General features: G+C 34.6%; 1 protein-coding gene across 4 annotated transcripts in view; it reads left to right on the top strand.

The window, feature by feature from the left end:
- The window catches only part of Spag1 (Spag1 axonemal dynein assembly factor), a 38,280-nt gene that overhangs the window by 3,247 nt on the left and 15,101 nt on the right, over window positions 1-19,932 (top strand). For all 4 annotated transcript variants that reach the window (XM_071588551.1, XM_071588550.1, XM_071588549.1 and 1 more), the window contains 6 exons: window positions 2,470-2,644; window positions 6,152-6,313; window positions 7,036-7,163; window positions 12,206-12,327; window positions 14,547-14,772; window positions 17,679-17,830. In XM_071588551.1, coding sequence (XP_071444652.1) covers window positions 2,470-2,644; window positions 6,152-6,313; window positions 7,036-7,163; window positions 12,206-12,327; window positions 14,547-14,772; window positions 17,679-17,830 — 965 coding nt within the window. The remainder of the gene's footprint in view (window positions 1-2,469; window positions 2,645-6,151; window positions 6,314-7,035; window positions 7,164-12,205; window positions 12,328-14,546; window positions 14,773-17,678; window positions 17,831-19,932) is intronic.

Below are 19,932 nucleotides of genomic sequence, written 5' to 3'. Positions count from 1 at the left end.
AAAATACTGGGAGATTCAGGAAGATATGTTACATTATATTATGGCTTTGCCTACATTTAGGAATAGCATGATTAATTTTCACAGTTTCCCAGGAGTGGCTGTGGACTCAGACCATAATTTGGTAATTATTAAATGTAGGATCCGATTCAAAAAGGTAAAAGAGGGAAGATGGATTAGGAAATGGAATGTAGAAGAATTAACTGAACCGATAAGGAAAAATTATGAGCAGTCGCCATAGAAAATGAGTGAGGACAGAGAGCTGAGTACTATCTGGGAAATATGGAACAAATAAAAATTGGGATATCGGAAGCTGGGAATGAAACTATAGGAGCAGTAAGTAGGAAAAGGACAAGAAAACCATGGGTTACAGATGAGATTATTAAAGAGATAGGCAAGAAAAGGAAATGGAAGAGCGTAAATAGTATCCAGAAGAAAACATTTTGCATATATATGGGATTGGAATGTGGTGGTGGTTGAAGATAGAGGTGGGAGGTGAGGTAAGGCACTACAGATTAGGAGCAAAAAGTTACTTAGGAGAAAGATAGAATTCTGCTGGAGATGGGCTCTAATCATTTTGAACATCTGGCTTAAACAATACAGTTCAACATATAAATGCATGAAAATTGCACAGGGGTTCTGAGGGATCTGTGGCTATTATTGTTGGGCACAGAGAAGAATATGTTGGAGGAACAGCATATTGCTCAGTTTCCCAGAAGCATGTGTTGATTCAGATCATAGTTTAGTACTTATGAATTGTAATATCAAATTCAAGAGAGTGAGGTACCTGGTAACAGGAAAGATATTGGTGAAGAAATGTAATGTAGAACCATAACTGAGACGAAAAGAAAGGATTGCCAGGATCAGTGGAAAAATTTATGAATGAATACAAGGAAGGGTTAAGTAGAAGAAAGATGGAAACAAAAAAGTTAATCAAAAGCCACAAATGAATCTGTGAATAAGAAAATTATCCAGAAATCATGCATTACGGACGAGTTGATGAAGAAGAGGTATGATAATGGAAGATTAAATGGAAGAGTGTATACACAGAAAGACCAGGCTTACTTGAAAGTGAGGGCATTGATATAAAGGGCAGTAAGGGAATTGAAATCAAATAGTCATTGGGGTAGGTAACACTGTACAGAAGTACGCAAGGATTTAGGACATTGTGGGAGGAATATCTTTCAGGAGAGATGGCAAGAATATGTAGGAGGACTATATAGTAAATACATTAGGCCAGAAAACTAAGACCTAGAAATAGAATATACATGTATGTAGAAATAGAATATGATGCAGATGAGGATACTTTAGGTCCTGGCATACTTGATGGTGAGATAGAATGGGTAGTAATGATGAACTCTACCATCACCTACCAAACTGACCTTCTGGTTGATTACTGTGTTTATGGTTATATATATACAAAATGTATATGCGTACACACTATCCCACATAAATGTCAAATGTTGCCGTCCAGATACTATTTACATTCTTCCATTTCCTGATCTTGTTCTTCTTTCAAATCATCTCCTCTGTAATTCATGTAATCCGTTAGGTTTGGAGATGGTTTAGACCGAATGTCAACCCCAATGGCAGATGGGTACTTCTCCACCAGCCAACCCAGAGGTCACAGGTTTGATTCATGTTGAGTTGGGTTTAACTGTTTCTAGGGCTTGAATTGGTGTGTTGTTATTTTCATGCTAAAAATCTTATGTTAACATCAAAAAAGGTTGTTCTCAGATTAATAATAAATACAAGTACATAGTCATTGAGTTACAATTATTGCTCGATACATTTGAAAATTAGTGTGATAGGCATGGGATCAAGATCAATGCAAATAAAGTTATGAAATGCAGGAGGAGGAAGGCTAAGTTAGAAATCAAAACAGGAGGGCATAATTGGAATGTTGAATGGGATGAAGGGAGGTAAACTTTGTACAAAATTGAAGAAAGGTTTATTTTATTGTGGGCTATCAAGTTATATTTTGTTAGATGAAGCTAAGGAAAATATCAGTGTTCACTTTGTATCCAGCCAAAAACCAAATACTAAATTGTAAACTACCAAAAATTAGCAGTTGTCTATTATTAGGTGATTATTTTACCCAGCAGAAGGTCATAAGTTCAAATCTGAGTGACCAATGTAGTTAACTCCAGCTGGACCCAAACATAATGATTTTTTAGTGCTAGGATTTGTTAGGAAATTGCTTGGGGAAAGAAACTACTCCGTACATTGAATATTCAAATTTTGCACATTTTTGGGTGATATTGGATGAACCCCTTCCAACCCATTAAACAGCCAAAGCTGAAACTCACTGTTATCATGTGAAAGTCATATACTTATAGATTTCACGCAAGATAAAATTTTTTGGGCATTACATTGTGTCAAATGAAAACCACAACTGTCATAAATTCTCCTTTCATAATCCAGTCATGTCTGTTTACAAATGTTGATGACCTTAAAATTTTTTTGTGGCAGAACAAAAAGAAGAAAAATAGCATAAAATCTTTGGATTACGATGCCTGGGAGAAATATGATCCAGATAAAGAAATTATGAAAATGGAAATTGAAGAAGAAAGAGAAAGGGAGGAGCATGCTCGGTCAACAGAAAAGAAGCACTTGGATAATAAACCAGAGACACTAGAAGACTTAGGTACGTACAACATTTAAAAGGAAAATTATATTAATATTATTATTGATTACTTTATTATTAAAAATGTGCGTATGCATTAAATTATATATTTATTTATTTTGGAAATTGTATCATCTTTTCCAAGATTTTATTGAACTCATATAATGATCAGCATTATATATGAGCAATCCTAAGAAAATTCTGTTGCAACTCTATAATACATTGTTCATCAATTCTTCAATTATTTTTTTCATATGCAGATTACTCAGGGAAATCTGTTTTTTCTCTTGGATCCAGATAAGCCTACATATAGCTCAGGTTTCCTGAAGACCTAACTACCATAATTACTCGTCATGTACCCATGTTGTAACTTAAACCCTTGACCGTAGGGTTAGCAGACAGATCATCTACAAGTCTAATCCAACTAGAAATGTATACCCTCATTTCTAATTTCCAATATTTTTTTGGGAATTAATGATGCACTTTATTGTTATGCCATTTGGATGTACACTTTTAATCCAGAGCAAAAATAAATGAGCATACTGTATATAAGTTTCCCAGGGGAAAATTTTGACCTTGTGGAAGAAATGGAAATCTGATGGAGCCAAATGAGGCGATTAAGGCGGGTGTGGCAACTATTCGTATTTTAGTTAAGAATCATCACAATATGTTGCTAGTGCTGACATCTGGTGGTGAGTCTGAGAACTTCTCCAACTACCCTCATACATTTAGATAGATAGATTTATTCACCTTAGAGCAATACATAATTGTATGGGCTTCGTTAAGATTCAATTAGATTTATAGCTGCATTAACATATATACAAATTCATAAGAATAATAATGTACATGAAATAAATGAGTATTAAAGATTTAAAAAACAGATTTCCCTGCATTGGCTCTCTCTATGTACTCTTGGACGCTACAAAAACATTATTTACAAAGAAATCTTTTAACATTTTTTTGAATTTATTTTCTTGAGGGAGTATTTGTTTTAACTCTTCAGGAAGTCGATTGAATAGCAGTCTTCCTGAAACTTCTGGGGTTTTTTGTAGTACTGCTACTCTGTAATGACCATTATGAAGATTATCCTTACCCCTGGTGTTGTACTAGTGAACATCCCTATTACTGACCAGTGAAGGGGTTTTGGTGCAGATATAAAAAATCACATTATACATATATATATACAGGGAATGGTCATGATTTTGTGATCTTTGAAATACTCCCTGCAGGATTTTCTTGCATTTAGTTTAAATATAACCCTAAATGCCCGTTGTTGAAGTGTGAGTATTCTATTGATGTTTCCATGTCCTGAACTCCCAGCAGATGATGCCGTATCGAGCTATGGACTCAAATATTCCATGCTATACTGGGATTGATACTTCTGTATTACAATAGTTGGCAAGATTTTTTAAAAGAAATAGGGCTGAACATAATTTATTGCTACATTTTTCCATTTGAAACCTCCAGAGATACACGTGTTATAATTTCACTCCTGAGAAGTCCAGTTCAACATATTCACTAAAAGAATACAAGGGGTTTGAAATCAACCAATCCTCAGTTACATTTTTTGAACCTATTATAGCTGGTCAGTCTTAAAGTATGGGGAAGTTTGTTGTAGAATTTTAAGGCAGGGTTATCTGACTGGTAGAAGGTTTTGGACAATTTGCATTGGATAATGCCTAAAAGATTTCTGGACCTTGTATTATGGCTGTATATATAGCCTCTTAATACATAGTTATTTACATTCTCTTTTACCTGAATTTTAAGCATTGGTAAATGTGTATGCTGAAGACCATCATCACTCTTAGCCTGACAAATGGTAGACCATGGTGATTCATGGTGGCCTCTTTCTTGATTATATTTCTGACTTCATTTGGTTATATTGACATGGGCTAACTCTGTTTTCCGTTTCCCTTGTATGCACAAATATTTGCTACATTTTCAATTGCCTTACCTTACAGATATGTCCCTTTGCGATTTAAATGCAGGCCATCGTGAGCTTTGCAGCGATCATTTATACGTTTGTTTACGTCACAGAATACAGCCTTAAGAGCACTACAAGCCCATCTGAGATCATCATTTACCTATTGAATATAACTAAGGTCGAAATCTCATCTATGTAAAATACTGTTTACCACTATAACTGATTTTGAGAAATGTTTCTTCGTGCACAGATAAGCTCGTACATCTCTCCCATTACTTCATCAGGTGATCTTGAGCTTTGAAGATTGTTTGTTCCCACATGAAGAAAAACGGTATCTGTCTCGTTGATTTTCACATTTCTTCCACCTTTCGACTCATTTGCTCAGCTTTGATTCCACAGAACACTTTTTTTTCCACTCCTTTGATTTGCACATGTTTCACAATGGAATCTACTATTGGAATAACTTTTTTGGGTGGAAAAAAACTTGGGGAAGTAGAGCTTGTTTCAGCACCGATCAAAGGGGTAACAGATGCACTTTTTTTTTGCATTTTCACCACTTTTATCGTTATTTCCCGTCGTATGTTGCCGAACAAATTTGGATTTGAAAGTGACAGTTGTTGTTGATTTAGGCCACTTCTTACCTGCAACCGATGAACCATTTTCTTTGTATAACGCAAGTTCCCTTTCCAATTTCTTTGTTTCCAGTTCCCACTTTTTATTTTTTTCCTGAAGTGCAGCCAAATCCTTCATTAAAATGATATAACTTTGTCCTTAGATTCAATCTCCTGCTTATGTTTGGCAAACTTTTCTTCTTCTGAGCAATTAGGTACACATCCAGTCACTGTCTTCTGAGATTTCATAACTTTCCACTTGGGCACACTTAGTGTGAATCCATGAAAAACACTTCACTCACATCTGATGCCCTTTTTTGCACCTTTGTGACTGAGTTTGCACTTATTCACAGAATGTTTTTTTGAGTGGGCTCTACGATAAGAGTTGTCAAAGGCACCATTTTGTTTGACTGTTAAAAAACATAGCGCATTAATTTAGCATAAAAACATTACACAAATTGACTTGACAATGTTCAAAACTTTAAGAAAGAATCCCTTCCCCGAGTGAAGCCAATCATTTCAACTAGTAATATTTCACACATTTACTAATTCTCAATTGAAACTTAATGATTTATTCCATTGTTAAGAAAAATATTCTTGAATCCTGATATTTTGGTAATGGATCTTAGATTGGAAAGTCAATCACAGGATTTGCCGGGATAACAATACCAGGGTTAAAGTCTGTCTTAGGTATCAGTCTTGGAACTAGATTTCTTGGCAAGTCCATGTCCTTCTTTGAGTCTTTTAATGACTCGTCCTGTCTGTTGAAGCCTTTCGTAAAAAAATATCTCGTCACTCTTTCTATTCAAGTTTTGTGTGTGCTGTTGTGTCTCAGCAAAGGTCGGTTAGATTTTTTGCTTCTCAATAACATTTCCTTAACCTATAATATTTCATGCGTATTTTATTCAGTTAGTTAGTTGTCTATTTAATATTTTGACTTTCTATCTAATGTACATTCTTCTCAGTTGCATTTTTATTTTTTTTTATCTGCAGGTCACTACTCAGACTCAGAAAAACAGGTGTATTCTGTTCAGGAGAAAGATCGAGGGAATGAATGCTACAAGGCTGGGCAGTATGAAGAAGCCACTCATTATTATACCAGGAGCATATCCATTATGCCCAATGTTGCGGCTTACAATAACAGAGCAATAGCAAGTGAGTCAAATAGGAAGTGATATCAGACTAATTTTCAATTTTTGCTGTATTTTTCAATGAAATAATCTGAATTTTAAAGATAAAAATTTATTTTTTGTTGCTTTTGCTGAATAAAATATTTCATATGAAGTTCATATAAATAGGATAAAAAGTAACTGAGTATTTTTATTTATAATATATTTGTATAAATTTGTTGTATATATGTAGTTATAACTGCAAATATAAAAACTCCTGTTGCAATCCAGCTGTTAAGTCCTGTAAGGACTTTGCTTTGAGACACTTAAGCTAATTTGGCAAAATTTGCAAAAAAAATTTCGATAAGATTCCTTAAAAAAGTGATATTTTCCTGGAAGGTCTTTCTGATATGATACCATCAAAGCTATTTCTGTTGGCAGTGTAAATTGGCCAAATATAAAGGAAAGTTTAGTTGTGCATTAGACCTAGCCGATTTTAAGACAAATAAAGTATCATCTGTAGTCTGTGACTAGGGTAGGGTAAAAGTGGCCTTGTTCTGTTGAGCCACAGGAAATTATGAAATTCATTGTTGGAATTGTGAAATTGCAAACACATTTTTGTAAGCTTCCCTGTATTCCATCTTAGACCTTTCATTCTCTCAACAGAATTTTTAAGTTGACCTTCATTCCATTTCATGAAATTCCACTTTCCATTGATTTAAAAAATTTTATTCTTCATTAAAACCTGTAATTACCTTTCTATTTTAGATTTGAAACTAAAGAAATATGGAGAAGTTATACTGGATTGTAATGAAGTCCTAAAACGTGATGCTGAAAATGTTAAAGCTCTTTTCAGGCGAGGGAATGCTCATGAAAGTAAGGGATTCTATATTGAGGTGTGTATTTTTTCTTCAATATTTTACTATTGTACCTCAGTTCTTTAGTGAAATCCTCTAGTTTATATCTTTAGTTCACTGCTAACTAATAGTTAACTTGGTGGCTCGCTAATGGCACAACTCCCATAGAGTGTTAGTGCATCAAGCTTGGCTATATGATGGTAAATTTCATGCCAAAAATATTTAATAATTATTTTTAATAAATCTTGCGTAGTTCACTGAACATTGTGGCTGGCTCATCCATCAAACAAACTGTCATTGATAATAGGTACAAATATCAAATAAGTTAACATGAAATAAAGTAGAGTATATTGACAGCTGATGGTGCGACAATTTGTGATGTGGGTGTTGAAATTATTTAATATATGGTTTCTTATGTGGGTTGTTCAATAAGTCCTTAGAAATAAATAAAACAAATTATTTTGGTTAGATTTTATTTTTCAACATAATCTCCTATTTGCTTCATACACTTTTCCTAATATTTCTCCCACTTTTTTAAAACGTTCAAAAAGTAAGATTTCGGAAGGTCTTCAAAATAGACATCTGTGTTGGCGATGACCCCCTTGTTCAACGTGAATCATTTTCCTCCAGACCATTTTTCGGAGTTTGGAAATACGAAAAGTCACTGGGGGCCAAATACAGAGAATACAGTGAATGTTTGATAATTCGGACTTAAATCCCAAAATTCTTGCGATCCCAACTGTGCATGTGTGCTCTCGTGTATTTTCTTGATGGAAGACCTTTTTTTCTTTAATGTCTTTGCTCAAGCAGCGCAATAGTGATGCATGATACTCTTTTTATTTACCCTTTTTACAAGTGATTGATGTAGATGATTTTGTTTTCACCCCAGAAAACCATGGCCATGACTTTGTCTGCTGATTTCACATTGTTCAACTTCCTTGGAACTGGATCACTTTTAGAAATCCTTTTTTCAACGGTTGCTTTGTCTCTGGAGTGTGTGTAGTAGTATATCCATGTTTCATCCATGGTTATGTATCGACCCAGAAACTTGTTAGGATTGAGATGGAAAATCATCAAATCAGCATCCGAATTGGCCACGTGATTTTGTTTCTTCTCCACTGGGAGCAAAGGTGGCACTCATCTTGCCGAGATTTTTTTCACACCCAATTTTTCAGGCCAAATTAAAACACTTTAGTATCTTCTGATGCACCAGTGGCCTCAACTATTTCGTGGAATCTGATTCTTCGATCACTCAAAACCATGGTATGGATTTTGTTAATCATTTTGGAGGAAGTCATCCACTGTACATCCTGAACGATGTTCATCATTTGTGGATGTACAGCCACATTATAACTCATTTACCAAATTGTAAATAGTCACAAACTCAGGAACCGTTGTGCCATGAACTTCATCCAACTTAGCTTTGATCTCTTTTGGTGTTAAGGTTTTAATTACTGCATGAAGCTCATTTTTTTCCATTTTTCTAAATAACCAAAAGTTTGTTGATTCAGTCGAATGTGAAAGTGAAATTACCAAAATTGGTTCTTCAAAAAAGTACCTCATAAGAAGTACACAAAACTTTTTTAATTTATCAATGCAATGTAATTATTAATTTTTTTAGGGATAACTATGTTATATGCTGCGTTTATTTAGTTAATTTCAACTCTGAGCTCTTTAATTTTTTATTGCAAATACTTAGCCTCTATTTGCATTTGTTGTTCGAGCTTAGCCCAGTTAGGAGCTTTCTGATTAATGCCATTTCTTCCACATTCAAGAGCAAATATATTTGTTTTTGCCATCCATAAATTTCAACACTAGTCATCTTCTTTTCTTTGATACTTCAAATCTTCCCCAGTAAGATTTACATGCAATATCAATGCCTTATCAGGGGTCATTCTAGCCTTTTACTTCTACTTTGGTCAACTTTTACTTTTCCCTCACAGTGTGGAGAAATTTTTTATTGCTTGTTCATCCAGATGGTCATAAACAAAGCTACAGGAACATACAAGCATTCAAATGTCCTCTCTTTTTTAAGGATGGCCCAACTTTAACCTTGTACAATACTACAATTAACAAGGCTTATATGAAATTTTTCTATTTAAATGCGTTATTGAATACCCTAGTGCCTTGTGTGTTTTCTTTTGCTTCTGTCAATGGGTGCTTTTGTCTCACTCAGTCCAGAACTTTTTCAATACTTGTTAGTCCAGGTTATTTTCAATATAGGCACCAGCACATTAAAAAATTAGATTTTTCGTTTCTTTTTCTAGGATGGGCTCAGCTTTCTACCTTGTGCAATCTATGAATAGGTAGACATTAACTTTCAACCTGTTTTGATTCCTTCAAATGTTGACAGTCTGCTTTTGATACGAAGTGATTCTTTGGCCCAATCTACTGTCTCCTCTTTTAAATCTGACCCTGGTGTATTACGGTATTTTTACTCCTCAAGGGCTTGATAAAAAAAATGGTTAAGATTTGTCTAATGTCTTCATGAGATCATCTGGAATTGTTTGCTCTTTTTTTTAGGATATCATTTCCTACTTGTCCTGTGTACAATTCATGCATACCATTGTTCTGTATATATTTCTTCCTTATACAATTCACTCCATCTCAATGTAAACTCCTCTTCACCAATTATTGCATCTACAATTTTCTTTCCCTAAGGTTTTCTTTTCATTTTGAGTATCCTTCAGGTTAGGGAGTGAGCTTTCTCTTAGACCTCATTTCCTCAATTTCCATACATTTGCTCTGTCTATTTTTCTCTTCATTTCTTATTCCCTTTGTTTACTACGCTCTGTATACTATTATACTCGTCTGTTTCCGTTTACATTTTACTCTTTTCTACATTATTCCAAGAGATCTACCGTGAGTCCTACCGCGATCTGTGTGCTTTTCGTTTACTGAATGCTGTCTTTTTTCTGTATTCAGCTTAAATTTCTGAATATTTTTGGTTCCCTATTTTTGTTCATTTTACTCTCTACTGTTTACTTCTTTAACATTTATTTGTATCTCTTTTGTAACGTTTTTGCAAATTTTTTGTTAACAAAATACACTGAAAATTAATAAACTATAGTAATGATTAATAATGAACTTCATTGTGTTAGACCCAAAGTATTCCTCAAATTGCAATGCTGCAGTAGGCATTTGCTTTTTTATGCTCTCCAAATCTGTCTATTCAACATCTATCAAAAGATGTCCAAAATCCTGTCTCTCCCTGTGATAAAACATCAAATCCATGATGCATGGATTGCATTTTTTCAGCCTGGATGAAAAATTTACCATTATTTTTCCTATTGTCCTCTCATATTGATTTGAATTTTTGCGATGGATAGATAGAGGAATCATAAGGACAAAATGTGTAATAATCTTTCATGAACCATCTTTGTGTTGTTTTCTTCATTGATACATAGACATCAGTGGACTGTTTTTTGGTAGAAAAGTTTCCATAGCATGTCCTATTTTCTTCAGAGAATTTCCTTTAGGTGAAATTCATATGCTCATATAAATTGATGCTGCAAGATCATAGTTTTCTGTACCTTGATTGGCTCTTTCGTCTGAAAATGAATATTAATCTATATTTTCTCATTTAAGAAGTCAGCACCCTTTACCTTCTTCTCCGCTGCGGCCTTTAATCAACAATTTTACACATGTTAATTTGGTATTCATTGTCATGTCAATCATTTTTTCCTAATAAATAATAAATATGAATATATCTATTTTTTTAAAGGTTTTGTATATTCCATTTACCATTTCATCTGCTATTTGAACTGCTTATCACCATGGGCTAATATCATTTTAGGCCGGGTGAACATGATAATTTTTATTTATACGAAGCCTTCGGTTAATAATAAAACTCCAACCCCTAAAGTGAATACTCTGACCAGTGTTGAGACTCTAGCCCCCTAGTCTTGTAAACACTGTAGATTGAGTTACAAACCTGGTATCAGTAAACTCTGCCTGGTAGGTCCATTGTCTAGTTTATAATAGCCCTCTAAGATCATTGATGTTAAGTCTCTGGAAGGGTCTGTTTAAGGACAGACATATGCCATTCTTGGCCACTTTTTGGCTACTCATGTGTTCTATTTCAGCCCTCTGGTTTTACAAATGCCATACTGTAAGAGACATACAAACTTGAGGTAAGACCTTCTCCCAAAATGTAAACTTTGATAAAACTTACTATGCAATTATAAAAAAATAAAAATTATTATTTCCTTTTCTAAGTTCAGTTTGTTAAGTGTATTGACTACCTCTAGTGATTACTTGAAATTTCAAATTATTGGGAAATAGAATCGATTTCAGCATGTAAGTTTTTCATTCTTTTCAAACTTATAAAAGCTTTCTTATAAATTCACAAGAAGGCCACTAAAAGTCCTTTAATTGTTAAAGCTAATTTTGTATTACTTTTACATTTATTTTTGGATATCCAAAGACCCTCGAATCATTCATCTCTATCATTTTCTAAAATTTTAGATTCATAGAATTATTTTATTTCCTCATCAAATCATTCAGATCCTTCCTCTTCTTCTGCAGATGTCTTTTCTGGATAGCCCCTGATGGCATTTCAGGCGTGGTTTCACGGCAAGCTAATAAAAGTTCATGGAATCAGGGAAAATGATTTTCAAATTTTCAAAAACCATTGCTCTTATTTTTGGTTAATTGCTTAAGTTAATATCTGTAGTTGCATTTATGTTAAATGTAGCTCATTGCTTTCATCAGGAAATATCATAAGTTATTCTGTAAAATCAACTTTTAATTAAACTCCATTGATAAAAATCAGGAATTAACTTGATATAGTTGGCTATTCTATATAATAACTCCCTGTAATTGTTAAGTTTTGTGTTCTGCTTTTAAAGTATACATACATAGATATCGTAATGAAATGACTGCAAGAAGTATGTAAAATTATTAATTCAAGCTTTATTTTAAAATATTTTTAAAAAATAAGGTAATATTTATTTATATTGGTGCTAGTTAAATAATAAATTTATGTTGCTATTTAAAAATTTGAATATGTAAATAAAAGGATTTTCCTCCTTAAAAGTTAATGGTTGTTTTCACAGCATGTCTTTGATTATTTATTGCAGGCTATGAAAGACTTTGAGAGAGTCTTACAGGTTGATCCAGATAATAAACTTGCTAGGTCTCATGCTTCTCTTTTGAAGAAAAAATTGGAAGAAACAAACGAAGGCAAACCAAAGAAAGCAAGGTATGTATCCTGAATCAATGGTGTGCATTATATACTTAATTTAGTTATTTTATGACATTTACAGAGTGATTCAGGATTTTCTGTTGCACTATACTGCCAACTTATATAACTCTACATCACCCAAATTCATTGTTTTGTCTAAAATTTACAACAGAAGTATTTTTTCTCCTCAAAGCATTCTTGGAAAAAAGTTCTTTTTTACAATTGGATTGGAAATGGATTGAAATGAAACTTAGGTTTTGTGAGAACATACAGAGTGAGTCAGTCTTTGTGCAAACTTGATAAATGAAACAGTTTCTGGCATCACTTGGTGGAAATTCTTCATATTGAAATTAAATTTAAAATTACTTCACCTTTCCACCTAAAAAACTTTTATTTACGACCTAGGTTTCGTTATGGTATAACATCATCAGGTAAAAATACAAGTCAAACACAGTATATATAACTCTGGATGGAGGGAAAGAGAAGGGAGGGAGGAAAGCAAGGATTGGTTGAGGTAGGAAGAGGGGGCGGAGGAGGAGGAGGAAGGGTAACATTGATAAATTAGCAGCCTGGGAGAAGGAATTAATGCATTGTTGAAAATATAAAATAACAAAAATATACATTGTTGAAAAGATACTTTGTTGAGAGAGAAAAAAAATAAATATATATTGTTGGAAAAAAAAGTTTTGCTTGGCGTCGATAATGTCGGGTAATTAGGTGATAAAGTAGCAGGCTGGGAGGAGTTAATTCATTGTTGAAAAGGGTATGCTTGGTGTCAGTTTAGTTGGCAGATGGGCAAGGAAAATACAATAACAGGGAACACAAAGGGTAAAGAAATTCTTTGGTCAAAACATCTCCTCCGTAATCCATGTGCTGAAGTATTTCTAATTGCTCCAGCGCATCGAGGCGGTGACCTTTCTTCTCAAAGAGCAGGATTTCGGGGATGAAATCGCTGCTGTGACCACAGTCTCTCAGATGTTTGGCGAAGAGTGACGTGGAGATGTTTTTTCTAAAGCATGCTCGGTGCTCCTTTATTCTCGTCTCAAATCTCCTTCCCGTCTGGCCTATGTATATCCGGTTGCAGTCTTTACAGAGGAGTTTGTACACCCCACTCTTGTGTATAGGTTTAACTTGGTCATTCGTGTTGCATTACAGGTTGATTAATTTTGATTTATTGTAGAAGGTCGGTCTCACCTTTTCTTTTGGGAGGATTCTTTGTACTTTTGACTTTGACAAGGGGCCAAGAAAAGGAAATCTCCGCCACTGTGGCTGGTTTTCTGCAGATATGGGAGAACTATACAAGGCTAACTTAGCTAAACAGGATAACTTAGCTAAACGGGATAACTTAGCTAAAGAGGATTTCTTGGCACCCACCTTGCACATAGCTTTCGCATTCGTAATTCTTTGTGCAAGATGTTTTGCACTCTTTCTTCCAATATCCCCACGGCCTTAGCTACCTCACTCACATACCGTTCCAACATGATATAGTGCTCCTTTACAATGGTTTCCATTGTGGTTGTGGTTTTTGGGTGTTCTTCATGTGGGTCAGGGATGTGCAACCATGTTAGAATTCAGCAGCCCACCTTAACAGTTGTCATTGGAGGAGGAGAGTATTCCCCATACATATTTGTCAACTTTGGATGAATTTCCTTTGGGGTTAATCCATCAGAATGTTATGACTGCACGAAATTCAAGTTTTTCCATTTTGACGAAAACGCGAAAGAAGTCTATGGCAGCAGTACGTGTGAACAAACTGCTTGAGAGAACAAGTTTCAACTTGTCTTATGAACTAATGACATGTGCATTCAGGCAGGAATCATGAATTTTCCCTTATTGGATTTTCGCTCATCTCTGTGTCAGGACTTGGAAGTTTTCACCTTACAGTTGTAGTTTCATTTCAACTGTTTTTGTTTTGACTGACTTCATTTGGTTGACCTCTAATTTCTTATAAGAGATTTCTCTTTGAGGATAGTGCTTGCTATTGTCTGTTTATACAAAAATCCTTATTTTATTTCTAATAATATTAGTTCAAGTCCATAACAATGTCAACGTGGTTCATGAAGGTTTTTCATGGGTGATGTTTGTTTCAATATTTGGTGTCTGATAAATTACCAACAGTACATTGTTACCCTTGTAAAAGTCATCTCCTCTCTCATGCATGATGGTCAAACAGATAAAATAATTCAAAGTAGTTCAAAATACTCTGTGAATAATTGGATTTTTCATTATTTTTCCAGAATGGTAGTAGAAGACATGAAATCCTGTGAAGAAGAACTTAAATCGATCCAAATCTTTGATAAAATTCAACCAAATGTCTACTCAAAGGGTTCTAGTCCTAACTGGAAAGGTGATTCAATGTCATCTGGTGATAACAAATTAAATGAATGGGGTTATCCTAGGGTTGTATGCAATTGTACCTCAATTCCCCGTGCTCTTCAGGAGAAGCATATTCCACATCCAAAGGTAAGGATTATGACTTCAATGTCTTTTCCCTTTTTTTTTATTTTTATGGAAAGGATATTTACATTGGTGTTTCATAATATTCAAGTAAAAGAGATTTATTCCTTTGTGTAATGATTTGAAAAAAAAGATAGCTTGGCCAAAGATATGCCGAAATACCCTTTGCTAGTGCCTTTGATCATGATAATGATTTTTATTTCTTTATATATCTCATCCATAGCCTCATTTAAACTCATTTGCCCAATTGTAAACAGTTGCAAACACAGGAGCAGATGTGTGATGAACTTCATGCAACTCAGCTTTGATCCTTTTTGGTGTTTAGTCATTTGAATAACTGTGTTTAATCATCTCACGAAACTCATTTTCTTCTTTTTCCTTAAATAAGCAAAAGTTTGTTGCTTCAATTGACCATGAAAATAAGACCAAGTCATGGGCATAGTTTAAAGTTAAACAGCAGTCTAGTGAGAGATGGCACTTAATAAAGAAAACCTTTCCTGATACTATGAGTGACATCTCTAGAGTTTGGTAAAGAATTATTGAATGGCCCACGTATTTCATTTCTCAAGATAGCATCGAAATCTGCTTGTGAATGAGCTAAAAAATACTTACCTTGATTAATAACAAGATGTAATGCATTTTTAGATGCAAAATGCATTCTGTAACTGGTATTAAACTGTCACTGATGCAAAATACATCAAAATATATACCAGCAGTGTACAAATCTCAAGAAATGTCTGAATCATTTTAGTGTAAAAACAATTGTATAATGGCAATTCACATAGTGACAGACATTTGATGAACTAAACTCTGTCATGAAGCAAGTATGTCCCTATAAATGTGTTTATTTTTAGTCTAGTTTACCAACTTCCCAGGAGATTCATTTTTTTTCCCTCGTCCCTTTTGTTTTGTTGGGTTGAGCTGGAGGTTATTGATGTGTTGGTTTTTCGTGTCTTTATGTAATATGAATGTTCTCTTAGCCTGGTTGTCTGGTAGATCCAATAGTACTTGAGCAACAAATGCAGAATTAAAAACTACAATGGGACCTCATAATACAAGCGTAATCTGTTCTGCGATCTGACTCATGTGGCAAAACACTCGTTTAGTGTAATAACTTTGTGCATATAAATCAATGTAAAATAAAATAATGCATCCCGATGCCAAAATATTATGTACAAAGTTTATTCAAAGAAAATTATGTATACATTTGTCATGATTGTGGATCACTTTCACTTTTTCTTCAATTGTCAAATGAACCAACTGGGAATGAGAACTAGATTTGTAAAAGCAAAAAAGAATCAAAATTAATTTTTAATTATTTATGATATGTACCCAATTCCTTTTTAATAGAAAGCTGCCTAGAGACATAACTTTTCACTGATGCTTCAAAATGAGGTAAAACTTCGACTCAGAATGATTGTTAAATAAATATATGGCGCGCATCAGTTTGGCCTTATTAGGGTGATGCCTTAAATGAAGAAGGGACCATTTGGTCTCAATTTCGCCCAAATAAAGACCACGATCTATCTATCTATCTTAAATGCATGGTACGATGCAAAAGGTTCTCGTGACCTCCACATCACATTTAGCTTTCTCTTTTGGACTTAATACTTCCTGAAGGCTGGTGGAATTTCTGAATGGTAAACAAGCAGGGGTTTGATTTTCAAATCGCTGCTCGCATTTGTGCAAAATAGAATGTGAGATGGACTTCCGTTGCTTTGTGGTCGGGCAATGCATTATCTTTTACTGTTGTGTGCACAAATATAGGTTTGTTTCGGCATCTTTTTCCCAAAGAGAACCATCTCATCATAATTAAAAGCATGTTGTGGTAGGTAACCCTCAGACTCTACGAGCTTTTTGAAGTCACTGATGAAGTTCTCTGCTGCCCTTGGCTCTGAGCTTGCTGCTTCACCATGCCTCATAATGCCGTGGATGGTTCCTCTTGTTAACTCCTTGAGTTATGCACAGCTCCTCTTAAATATTTGTTCAGCCATTGATGATCCTGACGTCTTAGTAACGAGGTCGGCAGAAATTACAAATTATATTCTCGTTAATGGTGTCACATTGCAATTGCTTTTTATTAATGCATATGAGAAGCAACCTCTCAGCATCGTTGAGAATAGGTAACCATTGCATAGATACTCTATTCACTCTATTTGAAGTGTCTATCTCCTTAGTCTTGTCCATATTCATGAAGGAAAAGGCAATCATTGGTGTCGACCGATTGTTTAAGTACCTATGTGTCAGCCATGCTCACACCTTGTTCCCGTTTTTCAATGATTTTACTTTTCATTTCTACTGTTATTTTTATTCTCTCATGGCTTTTGTCTTAAAGATTTTTCTTCGGGGTCATTTTTAAAACTATGCTTAAAATATCATTAAACTTAACACAAAATAACTAATTATAGGTTTGAATGCAAGTTTGGAAAAATGGTTGATCACTAGACGCCAAGATGCTAGCGGAATGAGTGCTAAGATAAACGAAGTAGCAGGCACACAATGAATCTGGGAATACCCCTCCCCTCATTATGCCAAAATTTGTTTGTTAAGTGAGTCATTTATGGGACCAATATTTTTTGCTCTTTATGTAAAGTACTTGCTGTTCGAGGTGCTCGTTAAGCATGGTTCCACCGTATAATATCTATTAGGATGAGAAAATTGTTCACCCTTTTTTATTTCTCCCTAATACCATACTTCAGTTGGGTGCACCCATGAGTCATTTTTCACTTGCCTCGATGTTACATTATTAAATGCATTCTTAGGTTTTAAAAATTTGTTGATCAATGGACATTTTTATTTGAGCAGTGTTTTTCATGAATGTCTTTCTATGGATAGGTGTTCTGGAGCTAGCATAGCACCTACATACATGTGCTTGATTACTTACCTTCATATATTATGATTTTGTTTTTCAGGACCCTGGTAAAGGTTGCATTCAAATAGCAAATAAATATTCTAGTTCTCAAGGAGCTAAACATTTGCCTAGGTATGAAACTACAGAGAAAGTGTCTAATCAACTCGGAGAAAATAAAATGGATGAAAGAGTTCACTCTGGTGGTGACTACAGGTCAGTTACATTTCAATCACTAATATTCTTTTAAGGTTTAATAATTCAATGGAATAATTCTGCAGTTTCTTTTATCCTTTAAGTAGCTCATGATTATTTTTCATTAAATTTTAATTCTCATAATGTTTAAAAGTTTCCGCATCTCTGTATTTATCTCTGTTATTTTTGATTTCTAAGAAAATGGTTAAAAATTTAATAAAATAATTAAGTCAGAAAAGGTTAATCTGCTGAAATTATTGTTGGTATATACACTACTAGCTTGCTTATGTGCCACCTTTCTAGGTAATAAAACATGGATTATAGTGTTATTACGCTTTAGTGCGACTCAGTGCACTCAAGATGTGTGATCCAATTTCGTGAATAATGTCGAAAAAGGATTCATAATGTGATTTGTGTGCCATTAACTATAAGTAAAATATCTCTCATCAGATATCAGGCATGCCAGTTTTTTCTAATCACAAAGGATCTGCAAAGCCATGTAATTCTTGTATCATGGGACATGTGTAGAATACATACTCAATTTACCCAGGAGAACACCAAGGTTAACAAATGATTAGCAAGCATAACGAACTACGTTCAGCTCTATTGAGTTTTAGAACTCTTGAAATGATGGAAAAAATTCATAAAATGGTAATGGTTAACACCAAAGCTTATTGTGAAGACCATGTCTCACATGCACCCTAAAACGTTCACAACTGAGTCGAGAAGCCAGTGACTTTTTAGTGCATTCTTTGGATTGCACTCTGACTTTGTCCGTGTCTATACCGATGGATCGAAGTTGGAATCTGCATGTGCCTGCGTGGTGGTCTCGTGCTATCATGGAGCCCTGAGGGAAAAACTGATTAGTTTGTGCAGTGTTTTCACAGCCAAACTGATAGCAATTAAAATAGCTTTAATCAAAATAAAAAGAAATAATGGCTCTTTCCTAATTTGCTTGGATTCTCTGAGCATGTTACAATCTATATTGGTATTCTCGCCAATGCATCCGATAGTTCAAGAGATCCATTCCTATAAGGGGAACCAGAGTATCCTTCCTATGGATTCCTGGCCATGTAGGAATTAATGGCAATGAGAAAGCTTACAAAACAGCAAAGTATACTCTGGGGAAGTTTGAGACCGATTCCACGTTGGTTCCTGTGGAGGACCTTATGGCGGCCTTGCGAAACAAGGTTTTAAACCAGTGGTAGGAGGCTTAGTGGTCCATGGATAAAGACAAACTGAGGGCAATAAAGTTGGTGCTTTTGGCATGGCCCTTTTCCATTCAGAAAATTGGAGGGAAGAGGTCGACATCACGTGCTGGAGGATAAGGCATTGCATCCTCACACACTCATACCTCTTCACGGAGGAAAAAGCAAAACCTTGCTGCAAAGAGTGTGACCTGTCCGTGATGGTGAACCAAATGTTGACACAGTGGAACAAATACCAGAGGGCCAGAGACACTTTTAAAATAAGGGGTGATCTTAATATTTTAGGGGATTATCCTAGCTCCTTAAATAGTTTATAGGAAAATTTTAGTTGTGGTATCCTATTTTTTAGGCTTTTGATAAAAATGTCTTTATTTATTTATGTATTTGTCTATTTATTACTAGGGTATTGAGGTTACAAACCTTATGACATTGGTTGACACCTTTGACACCAGTCAAAGTACCCTAAAAACTAAACTACCACTACCAGGTATTTCATATCGAAAAACCCCTTACCATCATTTGTTGTATTGTTATATAGAAAAATCCATGTACGAGTGTTGCCCTTGGTTTTTTATTACATTAGGTAGTTAGCTATGTCAATTAATATCAATGCATCAATAATCACTTGGGGTTTGATAGATACCTACAGTAATTGTCCCCTTGCTATCACAAGAAATCTCTTTCATTTTCAACAAGTCACTATTTCACTGTTTACGTGAATGTCTTTGCTAATGAATTAAAATATTTGATGAGAATAAAGAATGTTAAAGCACATTAGGCATTACACAATGGTGTACCAAAGAATAATTACCCAAGAAATCACATATCGGAACATGTAAGTAACTCACAAATTCTTCATTGCCTCATTAAATATGAAAAATGGGATTTTTGTATTTATAATAGCAAAATATGAAA

Source organism: Hetaerina americana, unplaced genomic scaffold (assembly GCF_022747635.1).
Source record: "Hetaerina americana unplaced genomic scaffold, ioHetAmer1.1.p SCAF_3, whole genome shotgun sequence".
Classification (NCBI taxonomy): domain Eukaryota; kingdom Metazoa; phylum Arthropoda; class Insecta; order Odonata; family Calopterygidae; genus Hetaerina; species Hetaerina americana.
The sequence above is the reverse complement of the archived record's forward strand: the minus strand, read 5'-3'. Positions and strand labels throughout refer to the sequence as shown.